The 16,293-nt window shown below is 39.5% G+C and overlaps 1 protein-coding gene across 10 annotated transcripts in view; it reads right to left on the bottom strand.

The window, feature by feature from the left end:
• The window catches only part of arvcfb (ARVCF delta catenin family member b), a 264,389-nt gene that overhangs the window by 53,026 nt on the left and 195,070 nt on the right, over positions 1–16,293 (bottom strand). For all 10 annotated transcript variants that reach the window (XM_050050471.1, XM_050050470.1, XM_050050465.1 and 7 more), the window contains one exon: positions 9,650–9,833. In XM_050050471.1, the coding sequence (XP_049906428.1) occupies positions 9,650–9,833 (184 nt within the window). The remainder of the gene's footprint in view (positions 1–9,649; positions 9,834–16,293) is intronic.

Genomic DNA, 16,293 nt, shown 5'->3' with positions numbered 1-16,293 from the left:
AGTTTACCATCTGTTGTTGTGTTACTGCTCTTTCCCTCCATGTCAGTAACTTGCTAATACAGTCAGACTACAAGAAATCAGAGATAATTAATGATATAATGTGGGAATCAGAATGCTTTTTGAAAGAAGCAGTCCACTTTTGGTTTGTAAAACCTTATTCCATATGACTACAGATCAACTTATGAAACCATGGCACCCCTTCACAGTGATTCTTTTTATCCACTTACATAACCACGACACACATGCAACCTTTTTAACTTAAATCGATTCCATAGATATCAGTTATACAAATTTCTTTCAATAAACTAACAAAACAAATAGCATGTATGTAAAATATATCACATATATGAAATAACATCAGTATTAAGTGACATTGTATACAGTAGTCCTCTTAGTAACTTAAAAAAGAAGACCATTTTAGGCTAAGCTGATGTGCATATTGGCATGAAAATGAATCAGCAAATTGGTTAAATCTGTGTCTTTCTTTGTGCTTAAAAGTTAATTTAGTTTTCATTTTAGTATTCCAAGATGGATCCTGTTCTGCCTCTTATAAATTTTTCCCACATGTGAGGCATTTTGGTGTAGGACAGTAAGCTTCCCTTTTACACTAAGTAGCTTTCAGTGTCATTTTTTAAAGTTCTTTTGGTAAGCCCACATTCAGTTGTCTGTGCTAGAGCATTTCTTAATTCTGTTTACAGTAACAGTTTTCCATGTCTTGTCAGAACATCTCTAGTTCTGACAACTGTACACCCGAAAACTCATGCACTGGAAAGTGTACTGCATTACTATGACAACCAGCAACTATGACGGATCATGACACCAGTCCTAGCTGTAGTATGATGGCATATTTGACTGGGTTTTGCCATGCTAGCACTATGCTGGCTTCAGGAATGGCAATGCAGATTTGTCAGTTGGTCGGTCGGTGCACCACTTTGGTCCAAACTGAAAAATCTGCTACCATTGGATGGATTGCCATGAAAACTGGAGGATGAATCCAACCGAATTTGGTGATCCACGTTTCCTCTAGCACAGCCACAAGGTTGAAATTTGTGGTTTTGTGTGAAACGCTTACACACATTCAAGGTGAATTGAAACAACTCTGGTTATCCCCCCGACTTTGTAAGTTTGTGCAATCATTTGGTTTATGCCAAATATCTGCAATGCTAATGAAATGTCCATTAGCTTCTGCTTTATCTACTTAGCCTAATGTAAATATCAGTATGCTAACATGCTAAACTATGACTCTGAACATGCAAACATTGCAGTATAATATCAGCATGTTGTCATTGTGAGCATAAAAGCATTTAGCTCAAAGAGTCACTGTATCTCACTCTTCTCACTCTACAAAAATGTTTCAGTGTATTCAAATGTTATTAAAAATATACTGTAAAAAAATGGAAATAAGCAAAAATTGCAGCGCCCTTGGCCGACCCCAGGCACTTACAGTTGTTACTACCAATTCCAATCATAATCACAATGCACTAATTTACCTAAGTTTCGTTGAGGCAGTATATGGCATATGATCCATGTGTTTGAAAAATGCAGGAAGAAACACGTCAGTTATCTGATTTGGCAACATTTTCAGGTCCAGAGACACTTTAGAAATGCTTGGCTGAAGCAAAACATTTTTATCCTCTTTTAACAGTAGACAAATTTTCTGCACGTGACATAACTGACAAAATTATGTTCACTCTCATATTTTGATGGTCAAAAAATACAATGCCAAAATGCCAAAACACAATGATACCGCAGTTCTTAGAGAAACGAGGACATTTTCTTTTCTATGACTATTATGTGAAGGAAAAAAACTTGAAGAAATTAAGTTCTCCTCGAAAGCACAAGGTCTTTTATTATTAATCAGGAAATAGTTATCTCTGGGAAAAAAAAGTTTTTTCAGTCATTGTCTGTTTTTAATGTGCTGTGCTCTCACACTTTGCTAATGGCAGAAAGAATAACAGACACCACAATGAATCAGTGCTACTTTAAAAAGGTTCCCATTTTGAAAATATTAAAGCCATCAAGTTGTACTTGTAAACCATTTTAAGTGGCTTTTCACAAATCAGGAAAATTGGGTCTTTTTCTGGTCTCATTATGTCTGGACCAGTGACGGCTGTGAGGAGTACTTTATTATTAGAGGCTAAAATAATAAGTAGGTTTGAATTCAGAGGTCTGTCTGTGTCTGCGCAGACACGGACAACCTGTCAGTCTGATCTAGATGTGCCTTTAGTGTGTCTGCTTTATCAGATAAAGTGTGGGTGTGAAGATCGCTCAGAGTCACGTGGCTATCAGAGGACAATGGAGCAGCTGGGATGAATAGACTGGAGCAAAACTTATAGAGACTGATGGAGATGGATGGAGACATGGCTGACCTTTGCTTACGCCCTGCAAGGTCAATGGCAACACTGCAGGTCCACGTGTGTACCCTGGGGTTGGGTATCCTTTACGTTTTATCGATCCTGGTTTTAATTCTGATTCATCTAGTGGATTCTGCCTCTCATCTTAATCCATGTTCAAATTCTTCTTATATTATCTAAGTATAAAAATAGACCTTAATATATTATAAGCCAAATTCACCTTTAATATCAGAGGATTTCAGCTGCTACGAACTCGCATCACAGACATGTTTCGCATAAGACATTTTGACATGTCACAGTAGGAAAATCACAGGCGGAAAAAAAATAAAATTAATAATGTCTGAATTCCATTAAGCTGCTTCAGTTTGAGGGTGGCGGTATTATACATGCTGGCTCACTGTCAGTCTGTCACAGCTCACCGGAACACTTGAATAAAACAGAGCCATTGTTAATGTTATTACACCTGTACTTTTCCTACTATGACAAGTCAAAATGTCTGCAGTGAAAAAGGCCTATTATTCAGTCTGAAAATGTACTCATTATTATGGTTATTTTGCTCCAACCAATCAGTAAAGACGCCATGTCAACCTCATTTTATGTGACACAGAAGCTGCAGTAGTGCTTTCTGTCCTCAATGTTAATCCTGCCTATAAAGGTCTATTTTTGTTTTTTTTTAATTTGGGAAACACCATCGATAAGCACAACACCTGTGATGATTAATTTTAGTTTGAGGTAAAATACGTCAAAAGGTCTACAGTCATGCCAGCAGCTCCGTACGGCTGTACTAAGGCACAGTGGTGCTTTGAGCTGACATGATGCTAATACTAACATGCTAGTGTTTAACAAATGTAACGGTCATAATAGTCACTGTCTTAATGTTAGCATGCTAGCATTTGCTATTTAGGACTAAGCAAAGGTGCAGCTGAGGCTGATGGGAATGTCATTATTTTTGCAGGTATTTGGTCACAAAGCAAATTATTGTGACCTAATTATGGGATTAGACAAAATGTAATAGCTTTCATAAAACGTATTACAATTTAGTGCTGTCAAAAATATCAATTTATTGATACATACTCTGATGTTAATGTTTACTATGGTGATTCTGTGGTTCTCTGTTGGTAACCAAGAAAAAAAAGTCACCATTGTCGTGTCATAGCCTTGCTTTAATTATCTTTTAATAAAAACTTTCAAATTGTATGCTCTCAATGTCAATTTTTTCCTGTGTATCAAAAATGGTATCAAATATCAATATTTTTCAGTATATTGTATCAAAGTTAGAATCACCATCATATTTTGATAAATAACACTATTACACTTATTCTGAGGTAGAGCATGGAGGTCTGAACCAAATTTCACGGCAGTCTATGTGTCACCTCATGGTGACGCTAGATAAAAAATTCAGGAGATCACGTGAATTAAGTCATAGGGATTCATCATATAGGAAGCATGACTGTCTGTATCCAAATGTGTTCCAATGCATCACGTAGATTCTGACATAAAGGAAAAGACCATTATAAACACTCTCTCCCTCAACATGCACAAGTGACTCTTGGTTGTACTTGAGCAAGAGTGGGGACATCAAAACTTCTGCATGTTTGTCATTTACTTCTCCTAACATTCGATTATTTTTTGTGGTATTATGTCCCTGAGTCACCCTTGTCTTTTGTTAAAATCAGACACTGGTAACTCTACCTCAAATCTGATACACTGTATCATAAACAATATGTCAGTGCTGATGCACCAGGAAGCCCAGCAGCTGACTGCAGAATTGAAAAGAACTTTTATTCCCATTCTTGTACTGGAACCAGTTGTAATTCAGAACCAGTGCTTGATACTCAATCTTTCATACACCCCACCCCAACCCCACCAAAGACAACACACACACACACACACACACACACACACACACACACACTGTTTTCCCTTCACTGAGCCCACAGCGTAAACACTGTAAATAAGCTGGCTCCTATCGACAAAGGAGGCTATTATAATAAAACTATCCCTGGCTTTATTGAGGTGTAAGCTGCGTCTCTGTTGGCGTGAGTAAACAGATTCGCCCTGGCATCAGCACTTCTCCCCAGCGCACAAACCCTGCGTCTAGGCAACTGTGGCGTTGGTCACAGTTACCATGGAGACCTGTTCTCGTCAGCAGTGGCTGCATCAAGGGTCGAGGGAGTGAAAGCGCAGGGGAGATACTGTGATATGTGACAGCTTTGAGATATGTGGCATCTGGGGTGATGAGGTTTGGATATAGTATTTGGGAGGATGATGAAAAACATATAGTACATACACACAGAGTATGATAGATAATGAAAGAAATCATACAAAAGACAATGAGAAACAGAAAGAGGCAGTGAGAGCAGGGTTCCCACTGTGGCCTTCTCTGACTTCTCTGTGACTTTCCTCAGCTCTATCAGAGCGCTTTCATTTATTCCCTCTTGGTTCGTTAATGCTGCTCTTCAACTCAGCAGAAAATGTTCTAAAATTACAAGCAAGTTTCCACACTTTCTACAGCCAGAGAAAATTAGCTGGAAATCATCTAATGCAGAGCAATAATGTGTGAAATACATTCTGGTACTTTCTGTCTGAGCTGGATTTGGATGTTATATTGTTCTGGATGTCAACCAGCACGCCGCAGCGTCTACTCCAGGAGACGCTCTGCCCTGGATTACAGTCTAGACGGGCTTGGCCGGCCCGGGAGGAGACAGCACAGCCAGGCGTGAGGCGTGATAACCCACATACACACTCTCCGTCTTTCACAATTTACTACAGTCTGTCATTCTGAGCTGAAGCCAAGATGACAGATTCAGCAGGGAAGGTAGAAGAGAGGAGATACTTGGAGAGGGAAAACTACTTGGAAGTTAATAACAGGAATTCAAAATCGCTGCACTCAAGTTGTCATCCTCAGTTGATGACAGCATTTACAGACCGAGGCAGGGAGGATGTTTGACTGAGGTTTTGCCGTTTCTGAGGTGCACTTGATTTTTGCCTGACACTTAAATTGCATTCAATTTGAATATCAGGTATTCAGCTGATGCTCTTCTCCCCAAAATGTGCAGAGCCAGAGTGTATAATTTTGAAAAAAGGGGAGCTTTTGGATAATTCTGATGCAGAGTTGCAACTCGTGATTATTTCGATTGTTGATTATTCTGCCAATTATGTTTTTGATTAACTGATTAATCACCTGTTCAATTAAACATCAGACAACATGGAGAAATGCCCCTGAAAATTTTGTAAAACACAAACTAACATCTTCAATTTGCTTGTCTTGTCTGACAGAGACTCTAAAGCCAAAGATATTGAGTTTTCTGTCATGTAGGACAACGAGAAACAGTTCATCTTCAGAATTTAAAAGAAGAAAGACGGAATGTTTGTTATTTTTGCTGGAAAAATGACTTAAATGATTATTCATTATTCTGAATCGACTGATCGATGAATTGACTTCTTGTTTCAGCTCCACTCTGATGCACTGACTGTAATCTTGTCAAAGGCTGCTCTGCTATGTCCATAAAGCTGAAGACACAATACAGGTGTTGAACAACATATTTAGCTTAATGCTGTCAGACAACCACACAAGTACAAAACAGTGATTTAATTAGCCTTGGCTAACAGGTTGGCTGGCTTTTTCAGTATTACACTGCATTACTGTTTTATCATTGTAGTCATGTGACAATAGAAATAGAACGATATGTCAATGGGAACATGTTATTTTACTGTTTTGAAACATAACGTAAGTGAACACAAAAGGGCAGAACAGAGCCTTCCTGACACAGGCACTGATTCTGTGTGTGCTCGGGAGCACTCACTGGCAATTGTGAGCACCCACGGGGAAATCATACAGTAAGAATGGAGATAAGTGATGTAGTCCAATGAATATAAATAGAGGAATGGACACAGTGTCAAAGCAGAGTTATAATTGTCGGGCTAAACCTATATTTAGCGTTCTTGGTGTTGTCTGACAGTCCACAATATGTTCTAACAATTCAGTCTGTCAATAGTAACATACAGCGCATTCAGTGTTGTATCTTACTTACTATCTCACTTGCATCACATAGTAAACTGTGAAATTCTCATTAACAACTACTGACTTTTAAGCCAAGGTCATTATGTCCCTTTGAAAAATGGTTAGAACCTATAGCTTTCAATTAAACATAAAACAGACACAGACAGAGGCAAAAGTGATTTGCAGTGACCAGCAGCACCAGTCAGTCAGTGGACTTGTGTGTGTCTGTGTCTGGCTGTATGTATGTTTGGTCAAACTCTCTCAATCTTGACTTTTGTGCCAAACATTTTCTTTGGAGCTGTATTGAGTTTTACTTGTCGGGGGTAGTTTTAGGGCTGTTTGGGTGTGTGGTCAGTCATTGGGTAGTTTGCTGTAAATTATATGTATATTAATGTTTGGGGTACCTCCCAGAAAAATGCATTCCTTATATTGTGATAAACTAAACAGGAGAAAGAAGTTTCACTTTTGTTTTGATGTTTCAGCGTGGACAGCTAACTTTCAGAAAACAGTCTTTTACACCCAACCCTCTTACACTGCCTTTTCAAGGTGGGAATATTGTGCCATTATGCCGCTTCACTGCTCTGTATTTGGTTTGATCTTAGAAAGGGTGGACAGAGTTTTTCTGCCTTTAAGCCAGCAGCGGAGGTAGTAGCGGACCCGAATAAATGTCTGTCTTAAAAAGAATAAGCCAGCAGGACAGGATGAGTGTGATATTTTGACAACGTGTAATGCACGCTACCCATTAACGGAACATTTAAAAAGCAGCTAGAAGCAGTTAGCAGCTAACTTAAAGAAAATGAATAGCAACCAAAAAGTCTACAAATTGAGGAGACAATGAGGTCTGGGAGCTCCTTACCCGAGCAAAGGACAAGATCATCCCCTACATAACAAAGACAGTAAATGATTGTTATTGCCATGTTACGCCATTGTTATTGTTTATAAAGTGCTGCCATTGCGTGTGTTCAGAATCACACTAGATACCACCACTGTTACACATCACGCCTCTTTTGCTTCTGGAAAGCCTGCATACTATCAAAAATCACACACTGGCTGCAGTATGTCATTGTTTGATTCTGTTTAAAAAAGCAAAGCTGGCGTAATGAAGGGTCTTCATTGCAGCAGTATTGGGGGGTTATCTGTGTGAAAGGGCTATTGTTTGACGACAGGTCAAAGGCAAAATGGATGCAGCACCTTCTGGTGAGGCAGCAGTTTCCTGCTGATAAACAGGTTCAAGCCAAACAATCATCCTGTAGCTTTGTTTTATCAGCCGAGAGCAACGTGACTGCAAAGACCATCAAGGCTCTAACAACTGTTTGTTGTCTCCTTGCAGAGTATGTGTATGTGTACGTAAGGGGTTTAGGTAAAGGGCACATTCAAGCTATTATCTCAGACTAGAGCCCCCTAGGACTAAAGCAGACCTTCAGTTCTTAAAACAAATGGACCAGACAGGGTCAGCAGTATGGCCGTGAGTCACACCACTCTAACAGTGAGGTATGTCACTGTAAAAATGGAGAAGTTAACACCATTTTGGATGACTGACCTTAAAGCAACTCAAGGTTTCGGCTGCAGTCACTGAAAAGAGTCAAAGCAGAGCAGTCTGAACTCCCAGTGATGGGAATGACTGTTGGTAGGCTAGGCTAAGGGGTTAATGATATACACAATGAAAAATGTTTTTGAACCCAATTAATACTGATGTTGGCATGTTGTTTTTCTTACCAACAAAAAAAGAACCACAATCCAAAAAATCTGAAAAAGCTGACTTGTTGTCATAAGGCAACGTTTTGCACTGTGGGTTCAATTTATCTTCTTTCAGCATTAACAAGCTCGGGACTAACTTCATTTGTGTCATTATTTAATTGTAGCTTGTTTAGTTTGCAGCTAATGCTACTGATTGGCCTCAGGGTGGAGTGGTTACATAGCTGCCCAGCTTATATCAGAATGGCAAGAGACGAATAGAGAATGATTTACAAGATATTTCCCTGTACCTCTATGTGGTGAGGGTGGAAGTTTGGAGTATGTAATAAACAGTTTTATGTTTTCCTTAAGTCAGGCAGAAATCCTACTGCAGACAGAAATACTCCACATACATACAGACACGGCTGTGACAGAAAGAACACAGCATCTGCCGTATCGTAAATTCTTTTAGTACCTAAAGAAGTTAAACCTGACCCTGGCCCAGGGCCAACTACAGCACATATGTAGTCTCATATACATCACACCTGTCCCCAGCTACAACTGGTACCGTACAAAAAAAAATAAAACAACTTTCAAGGCTGCAGGCGTGTTAAGGGTCCCCTCTATAAATCCAGGATGATCTCTAAAATGGGTCCACATGCTGTAAACCAAAAGGTACTTTATCTTGAATAAATCTGCCGTCTGCCTCCAAAACGTTGCCGAATGTATATCTGTGTCCTTGCTGGTTTTGTCCAAAAGCTTTCAATCTGTCTGAGCTCCAAAAGACAGGGTTTGCTAAATTTTCATATCTAATATTTGGAAGTTTGTGTTGAACTTTTTGTTTAAATCACATTACATCTGCTTGCGTTTTCTCGCTGCAATTCCCACTTGAAACTTTTATAATCACGGGATCGCTTAATCTACGGATTTTCTTCTTTAATTAAGGGATTAATCAATTTGGCTGTAAAATGTCAGAAAAAAAACAGAAAGAAAAATGCCTATTTTAATTTCCCAGAGCAGAGGGTAAAATCTTAAAATTTCCTATTGTATCTTATCATGAGTTCAAAACCCCAACCCCACTATATCAGATGACAAATACAAACACAAGATCCTCACATCTGAGAAGCTGGTACCAGCAAATGTTTGGTATTTTTTCTTTAAAAAAGACTAAAATGATTAACAGATTATAAAAATAAATTCTGGTAAGTCTTCTGCTGATCAACTAATTGTTTAACTAATGGTTCGTTTCAGCTCTCATTCTGTGGTAGGGTATCAAAATATCTTCGTCCATCTCCCAGCAACCAAGTTTGACTCACCTACAGTATTTTCAGAATCATTTTTCCCGTTACATTCATGATTTTCAATTCAAATACTGGCTATAGATAAGGCCATTCACATTTTTGTGTTCCAGCATCAGCCAATGTAGTTCTGCTACACCCTTGACACACGAGAGAAGGTTCAGTTCTCATCACTAGATGCCTCAAATCCAACACAATGGACCTTAAAACTGTAACTGTATGATGTATTTTTCTCAATCCATGGCTAAATTCAGCCAACTAAGTTCAATAAATCAATATCAGCTTGATTCATGTGTAAATCACTTTCAGGTTAACCTTACCTGAGGCAGCCCGAGGTGTTCTTGAAGACGGTGGTCCACTCAGCGTCGCGGGGCTTTGAGTCCTCATTTGGCTCGTGCTCCCAACCCGAGTGGGGAATAATGACCTCGTTGGTCAGGGTCTGCAGGCCATGGTTGATGATCACCATTTTCAGGGGTTCATAGGACGACAGATTCCACAGGGTTCCTGTAGGGAGCAGAGGAGGAAGGAAAAATAACAGAGAAATTAAAAGACATATTAAGAGGAGAGTGATAAGGAAGGAAAAAATAGGTGATTTGGAAAGAGGATTATGAGGAGAATTAAGAAAGATAGAGGAGGAATAATAAGTTAAGGGATGAAGATGAAGGAATAGATAGGAGAGATAGAGAGAGAAAGTGTCGACAGAAAGTGAAAGTGATGCAATATAACGACAGCTGTACAGCAGCCAAACACATTGTAGTGCAGACTCTCAGACTGCAATCAAAACCACATTTAGATTGGCAGTACACCACATTTGAAATAAATAAAACATGATATCAACTGGCCATATTGCACTATATAAAAAACACTATAATAGTTTTATTATTCTCCCATGAGGGCTTAGCTGTGTTGTAATCAATACTGAGTTTATAGAAGACATATATATCACTGGGATATTTCTAAATATTCTCATAGTACCGCTATGGGAACAGTGAGGTTACAGTGAACGTCGATGCCTCATGTTATTTCTCAACTAATACAGCATCACTAATGGCATAATATACCACATCGACCTTAATATGTACATATGCTGTATTATTCAATAAAAATTAAGTACTTCAGCAAACAGCACACAGCTGTTGTGTACTCATCACCTCCTCTATTTTCTCATCCAAACAATCCAAGCAGCAGAAAGAGCATTTTCTATTTACCTGAACACCTCTGTAACAGGGAGCGTATTTTTTACTTCTGCAAAAGAGGTAAACGAAATTGAGCTGGGTATGTGCATCCTGAGGTTTCACAAAAAAAAGAGGCGGGCAGACAAAGCAGCGAGGAGGACATTTTTGGCAGCATAGCCGGGCGGCAAACCCCACAAAAATATATACTGTGTTAAAGCATCAGCGTCAGATGAGTTTTCACTCAGACACATGGGAGCTCTGGAGCGAGGCACAGTCTGGCTTGAGGAGAACAAAAATGTTACACCAAGAGGGAAAAAAAAAGAAGTTGAAGTCCGTGTTTGAGTTTCTGTTTTTATTAACCCATCCCCCAAGTCTCTCTCTCTGCCTTTGTCTCTCTCATCACTTGTCGCCCTCTTTCTTTTCTATTTTAACTTTCTTTTCTGTTTCAGCTGGCATTGTGATCTGGAGATCTGTTGGTTAAAGTAGAGGTTTACAAAATCTGACATGATTGGAAACATTAAGAGCACGGCATATTAGCTTTTAACAGCTCCTGTGTGCAAGGCACCCATGGATGTACAGAAAACGATCACTGGGTTTCTGATTTTTATCTGTTAAATTTTGGCGATAGAAGTAGTGTGATTTTTCTATGCTTTATGAGGAGACTTATGGATGTTTATTTGTTCATCCTTGGAAGGTGAAAGTCCTCCTGAATCTAAAATTAATTGTGCAAAGTCTGTGTGTTTAGATTTGAGTCATTCCAAGTAGCTTAACTGGCTCCATGAGCTGTGTATCACAGCCTCTCGTGCTGCCTGTGACAGGCCAAATCAGCAAGGCAAACCACAGTAACCAATTTTCTACTGTGTTTATGCTCCTGTCCCTTTCACCTCACACAGTATCTCTGCCTAGCTTCAGTCCCTCCACACCCCCTTCAACTCTCCCGCGCCTCACTGGGGAGGCATGCCTCACAGTTTGAAAACCCCTGGTCCAAAGAACAACAACCGGGAGCTACAGCACTGAGATTAAACAAACACACACACGCAGAAGAGCTTAAGGACACATGCACTTTGCATATATAAATGCACCGATCCACTTGTGCACACGCACGCACAGACTCCTCCAGTCTGTGATTCCCTCTTGTCCCACAATAACAGACCATTAGTGGAGCAGTGAAACTGTCATACTTCCTCGCCCTGTTCTATAGAACGGTTTCTGTACATTTTCCAGATGGTCAATATTTCCTCCGTTAAGTCATGCTCTCTGCACACAAGAAGGAAAAAAAAAAGTCTCGGCGGACGGGCCAGGGCTAAAAATAAATCCAAGCCTTCTGGTGTGGTTGTGCATGGAGAAAACTGGTTTCCTTCGCCAAGACATTAAAAAAGGAAAAGAAAAAAAAAAAAAACTCATTACACTAATCCTCATACTGTGTTCTTGTGATATTATAAGTTTAAATGCAGCTGATGACCTTTGCCACTTAAGCCCCTTTCAGTCACATCTCTATAGTAACCATATTATATAACCAGGCAACAAAAAAAAAACAAAAAATAAAAAAAACACTTCCACTCTCTCTGTGGTTACAGCTGATGACTAGACTGGCTTCCTGTGCGTCAGAGACTACCAGGCTACCAGTATCTTACTGGGAAGCTATTAGATGTGTAAGTTGAGGTGTGGCTCTGCTTGCGGCCACTTTCACACACAAATCCTAAGTGTGATGCAGGATATTGAACACACACTAAAGCCACAAGCTAACTTTATATAATCCTGTGTGCTTAACAGATCGTATTTATGGGACTGGCTGTGTTCAGTGCTGTGGAAATGTTTAAAATTTTGGACGGTGTGGATGATCTGATGCTATAATTTTAAATAATTTCACTCCTTATAGATCCCTGTAGACCTTGTATGACCATGAATAACATCGCAATCTATCTCAAACTATCCACGTGACTCACAGAGCTTGTCCTGAGGTAAACATTGCCTGAGAGACGAATTTCAGGGCAAATGTCCCCAAAGCCTTTAACAACCAATGTTCAGGTAATTACACTGTTGAATGAAGGCTGGTTTAATTTTGTGCTTCATGCCTTTACTGTTAATTTCATAGCACTACAAATTCAAGATTGATTTTTTTCCGCAGCTCTTTCATGGTATGTTAAACTTGGACCAAAACAAGCTGAGATGTTATTTAAACATATGGATGTTCTTCCATCAGCATAACAGAAGCTCTGATTGAAGTAATTACACCAGTTTTATTTAAGTTTGTTTTCTGCCTTTATTGCATATTGTTATCTGCCCACACCTGCCAATGGTTCAAACCAGGTGTGTGTGTGTGTTGTGTGTAGGTGTTAAGTCAGTGTCGGCATCATATTGTAGTTCAGACTATAGATGGCTCTCCCCTCAAGTGGCCCTTGATTTCCTGCCTCCACTGATTGCACATTTAAGTGCTTTTGGTTACAAAATAATAAAGTGCACATTGTAAGCATTGCTCGAGACATCACACACATACAGTAGTTGTCCGCAGCTTTTTTGCATAAATTCAAAGGTCCACTTCATAATTTGTTTATATGTACAGTACTGCTACCCTAATCAGAGTTTTCACTTGTTAGCTGAGACATACTGCACATGCAACTCACAGATAACTTCACAGTGACAATGGTTCACATGTGCTTGACTCATTTTCTCAAGTTATTTCTTGTAGCAGTCAAAGACATCATTAACTTTGTATGTTGCACAGTATTAGCACATGCATTTAAACAAACCTGCATGTGAAAGCGAAAGAGCCAACACAACAGTATTGAGACTTGCAAGTTGATGAATGAATGACCTGACATGGGACTCCTTAAAACTTGATATTTCACCCACAGGGCCTGGTTTTGCAGGATGTAGCAGCGCTCCGTGACCGTCTCAGCCTGTGCACATTCAGTTTTCCACTTTATAAGATAACCTGCATGTGCCTTTGTTAGAAGGCAGAAAAAAATCCTAAATACTTTGGTTTGATGAAAATGAGAAGTTGGACAAAGTTGCAAGATATGGGCTGGTTTTATTTCTAACGCTTGGAAAATTAGGTAAATTAGACTGAATAATGCTGGTCTTAATTTAGTCCATCTAAATGTCAACATATTTTAGCAGCATTTAGTTGTACATATTTTTCAGTATAAACTTAAGATGGTTAATGAGAGAACTGGTCAGAAGTCAGGAAAAAGTCGTTTGAAAATCTGCAGGAAAGTCTAGAATCTAAGTGTATCTTTGTAAATTCATGATAAAAAAAAAAATGACGTTACGGTTAGGCATGAGGTCTCTGTTGGTTTAATTTTGGGGTTAAAGCAAAGATTAGGTAAATAAACAACTTTTTAGGTTATGGTTTTGCTAGCATATCCAAAAAGGGAGGAGAAAACCCAATGCGAGAAGACAAGAATGCACATCAGGCACACAAAACTCTGTGTGATGTAAGGCGAAATACCAAGTTTTTAGGGTGTCCTGACCCAACACACTGAAATCCAAATGAGAAAAAAGTTTACAAGATGTGATATTTAGATCCAAAACAGCAAGGAAGCTGTATTAAAAACAGATGGGAAAAAGATGTATTTTTGCAATCTTACTCTGTTGTTTGGTCTTTTATATCCATATAATCTGCTCTGTGGTATTGTTTTTAGGAAAACACCCGCTCCCTCCCTAGAGCATATTTCCTCCACTCTCCTTTTTACAGGGTCAATTTTGCCATTTATTTCAACTACATGCATGAGAGCATATGAAAAGAAGTTTCAGCATCCAGGCATGAATCACGTTAAAAACAAATGTGCTCTTGTGGTGTGTGTACTCTGGTATGATGACAGCTAGCTAACATGCGTGCGTGCCTGCAAGGCTGACAGTTTGATTACTTCTATTGTTGTGTCATTAGCATCAGTTTTAGTTTTGACAAGCAACATTCAACATGCAGTCACCACATGAGGAGCAATGAGAGCTTAGGGAAGACAAGCAACTTGTGACTGAAGTGTCTTTGTTATACACTGTACGAGAAATATTTATTACCGAAAGAACTAATTTATGAACTCTGCAATGTGCCACAAATGTTCTACTGTGAAGAAAGAAAAAGGCAGTGCACTAATAATCCATGAAATATAAAGCCTTATCATTCATCTGTATGATATAGTTAAACATCACAGCCTGATGTAAAAGACTTTTTTTGTACTCCCTGCTATGAGATTAATGGTGCATGATGCCTGTAATTTACGCTGTGCGTGTTGAGTGTTGTTTCTACATCATCATAAAGTCCTACAGCCCATATTCAACATGGTTGGAAATGTATTTCTGTATATTAAAAGTCAATTATACCTGCATCTATCTTTGACTTGTCTTGTGCACAAGCAAAAAAGCAATTTGCGAAAACAAATAAGATCATATGCACCATGGTGTTTCAAAGTAAAGAAAGATACCTGAGCCTTGATGCAAAAAGTACCATCCAGTGATGCAAACTTTCTCCACCCTCCCCCGGCTGTTCTCCATCACCTCCAGTATTCCCGCTGACACATTGCTCATGCCTGTGGAATCAGTCAGCTCTACACTGATCACATATGCCAGAGGGGAGGAAAAGGCATGTCTTTGCGGTGGCTGTGATCCATCAAGTACGACAGGCATACAGCCCACAGACACAATGTTATTTAAGATGACAGAGTGCTGTGGAAGCGACGATCTCCATCCCGCGTCCTGCCACTGTTTCAGGCCAGTGACTCTATATCAGGTTTAGTCTATTTGCTGTCCTCTGTCGGCTTGTCAGAGGTGGGCGTGTTGGGGATGTCCCGCTGTCTCATGCAGCTGAGGCAGACACCATGCAATTATGATGTTAAATCTCTTTTAACACCTGGACGTTCTATGTCACTATCTGGACTGTGTTTGAAGTTGTTAAATTACATCGACATCTGCTTTTAGTGTTGTTTACTGTCCTGACAGATTGGAATATCAGCTGTCAAGTTGGTGCCTCTAAACAATAAAACTGCACATAAACTATCACAAACAGATAAACCAACAGTTTCAATGAATGATGAGCAGCAATCCTCAGTGAAAGGGAAGAAGAGCTGCTTGGGATTGAGTAATTTTCATTTTGCATCTATTTCTGTAACATTTTTGCAGATGAACCACGCTTCTACACTGCTGCTGTCATTTGTTCAGACTGGGGTTAAAGACAGAATGCTTGGATTCTGTCCGAACCTCTCTGACACAATGGAGCCACAATAACACACTATGGATATAAATCTAAATTCTGTAAGACACTATACAATACATTATCGGACACCATCAAAGGATAGATGTGATGCAGGTCCTAATGTAAGCAGGATCAGATAGAACTAGAAACTGTTTTGTGATGGGATCACTCCAGCTGCGATGGAGCAATTCACGACTTAAAGTGAATGACAGCCAGGGGCATAAAGTGCGGGGGCAATGCCCACTTCCCTACTTTCTATCCACCTATTTCTGGCGCCCTTGCTTGAACCACAACCATTTTAGAACTCTGCCTTCATTTTGTTCTCATCTACACACCTGTCAAGGTTTGTTAGCCAGCGGTGTAGACAAACACCTAAAAAATTCTCAAAATGGTTTCTGTGGTAGTTCCTGCTAATAACCCGCCACATTTTGCCACGACGTGACACCTACACACAAGGTAAAAACAATGGCAGGCAGCTGTTGTGGCTTTGTTGTGGCTGGTAAAAAGTTGAACAAGAGTCGATTTATAAATAACAATGGTTTTGTGAAAAATGTGGTGAGGAATTAAAAGTCTGATTCTGGTAATATCTGTGCCTAGG

This window comes from Epinephelus moara, chromosome 8, assembly GCF_006386435.1.
Source record: "Epinephelus moara isolate mb chromosome 8, YSFRI_EMoa_1.0, whole genome shotgun sequence".
Classification (NCBI taxonomy): domain Eukaryota; kingdom Metazoa; phylum Chordata; class Actinopteri; order Perciformes; family Serranidae; genus Epinephelus; species Epinephelus moara.
Note: the sequence above shows the minus strand (reverse complement) of the source record. Positions and strands in the feature narration are given on the sequence as shown.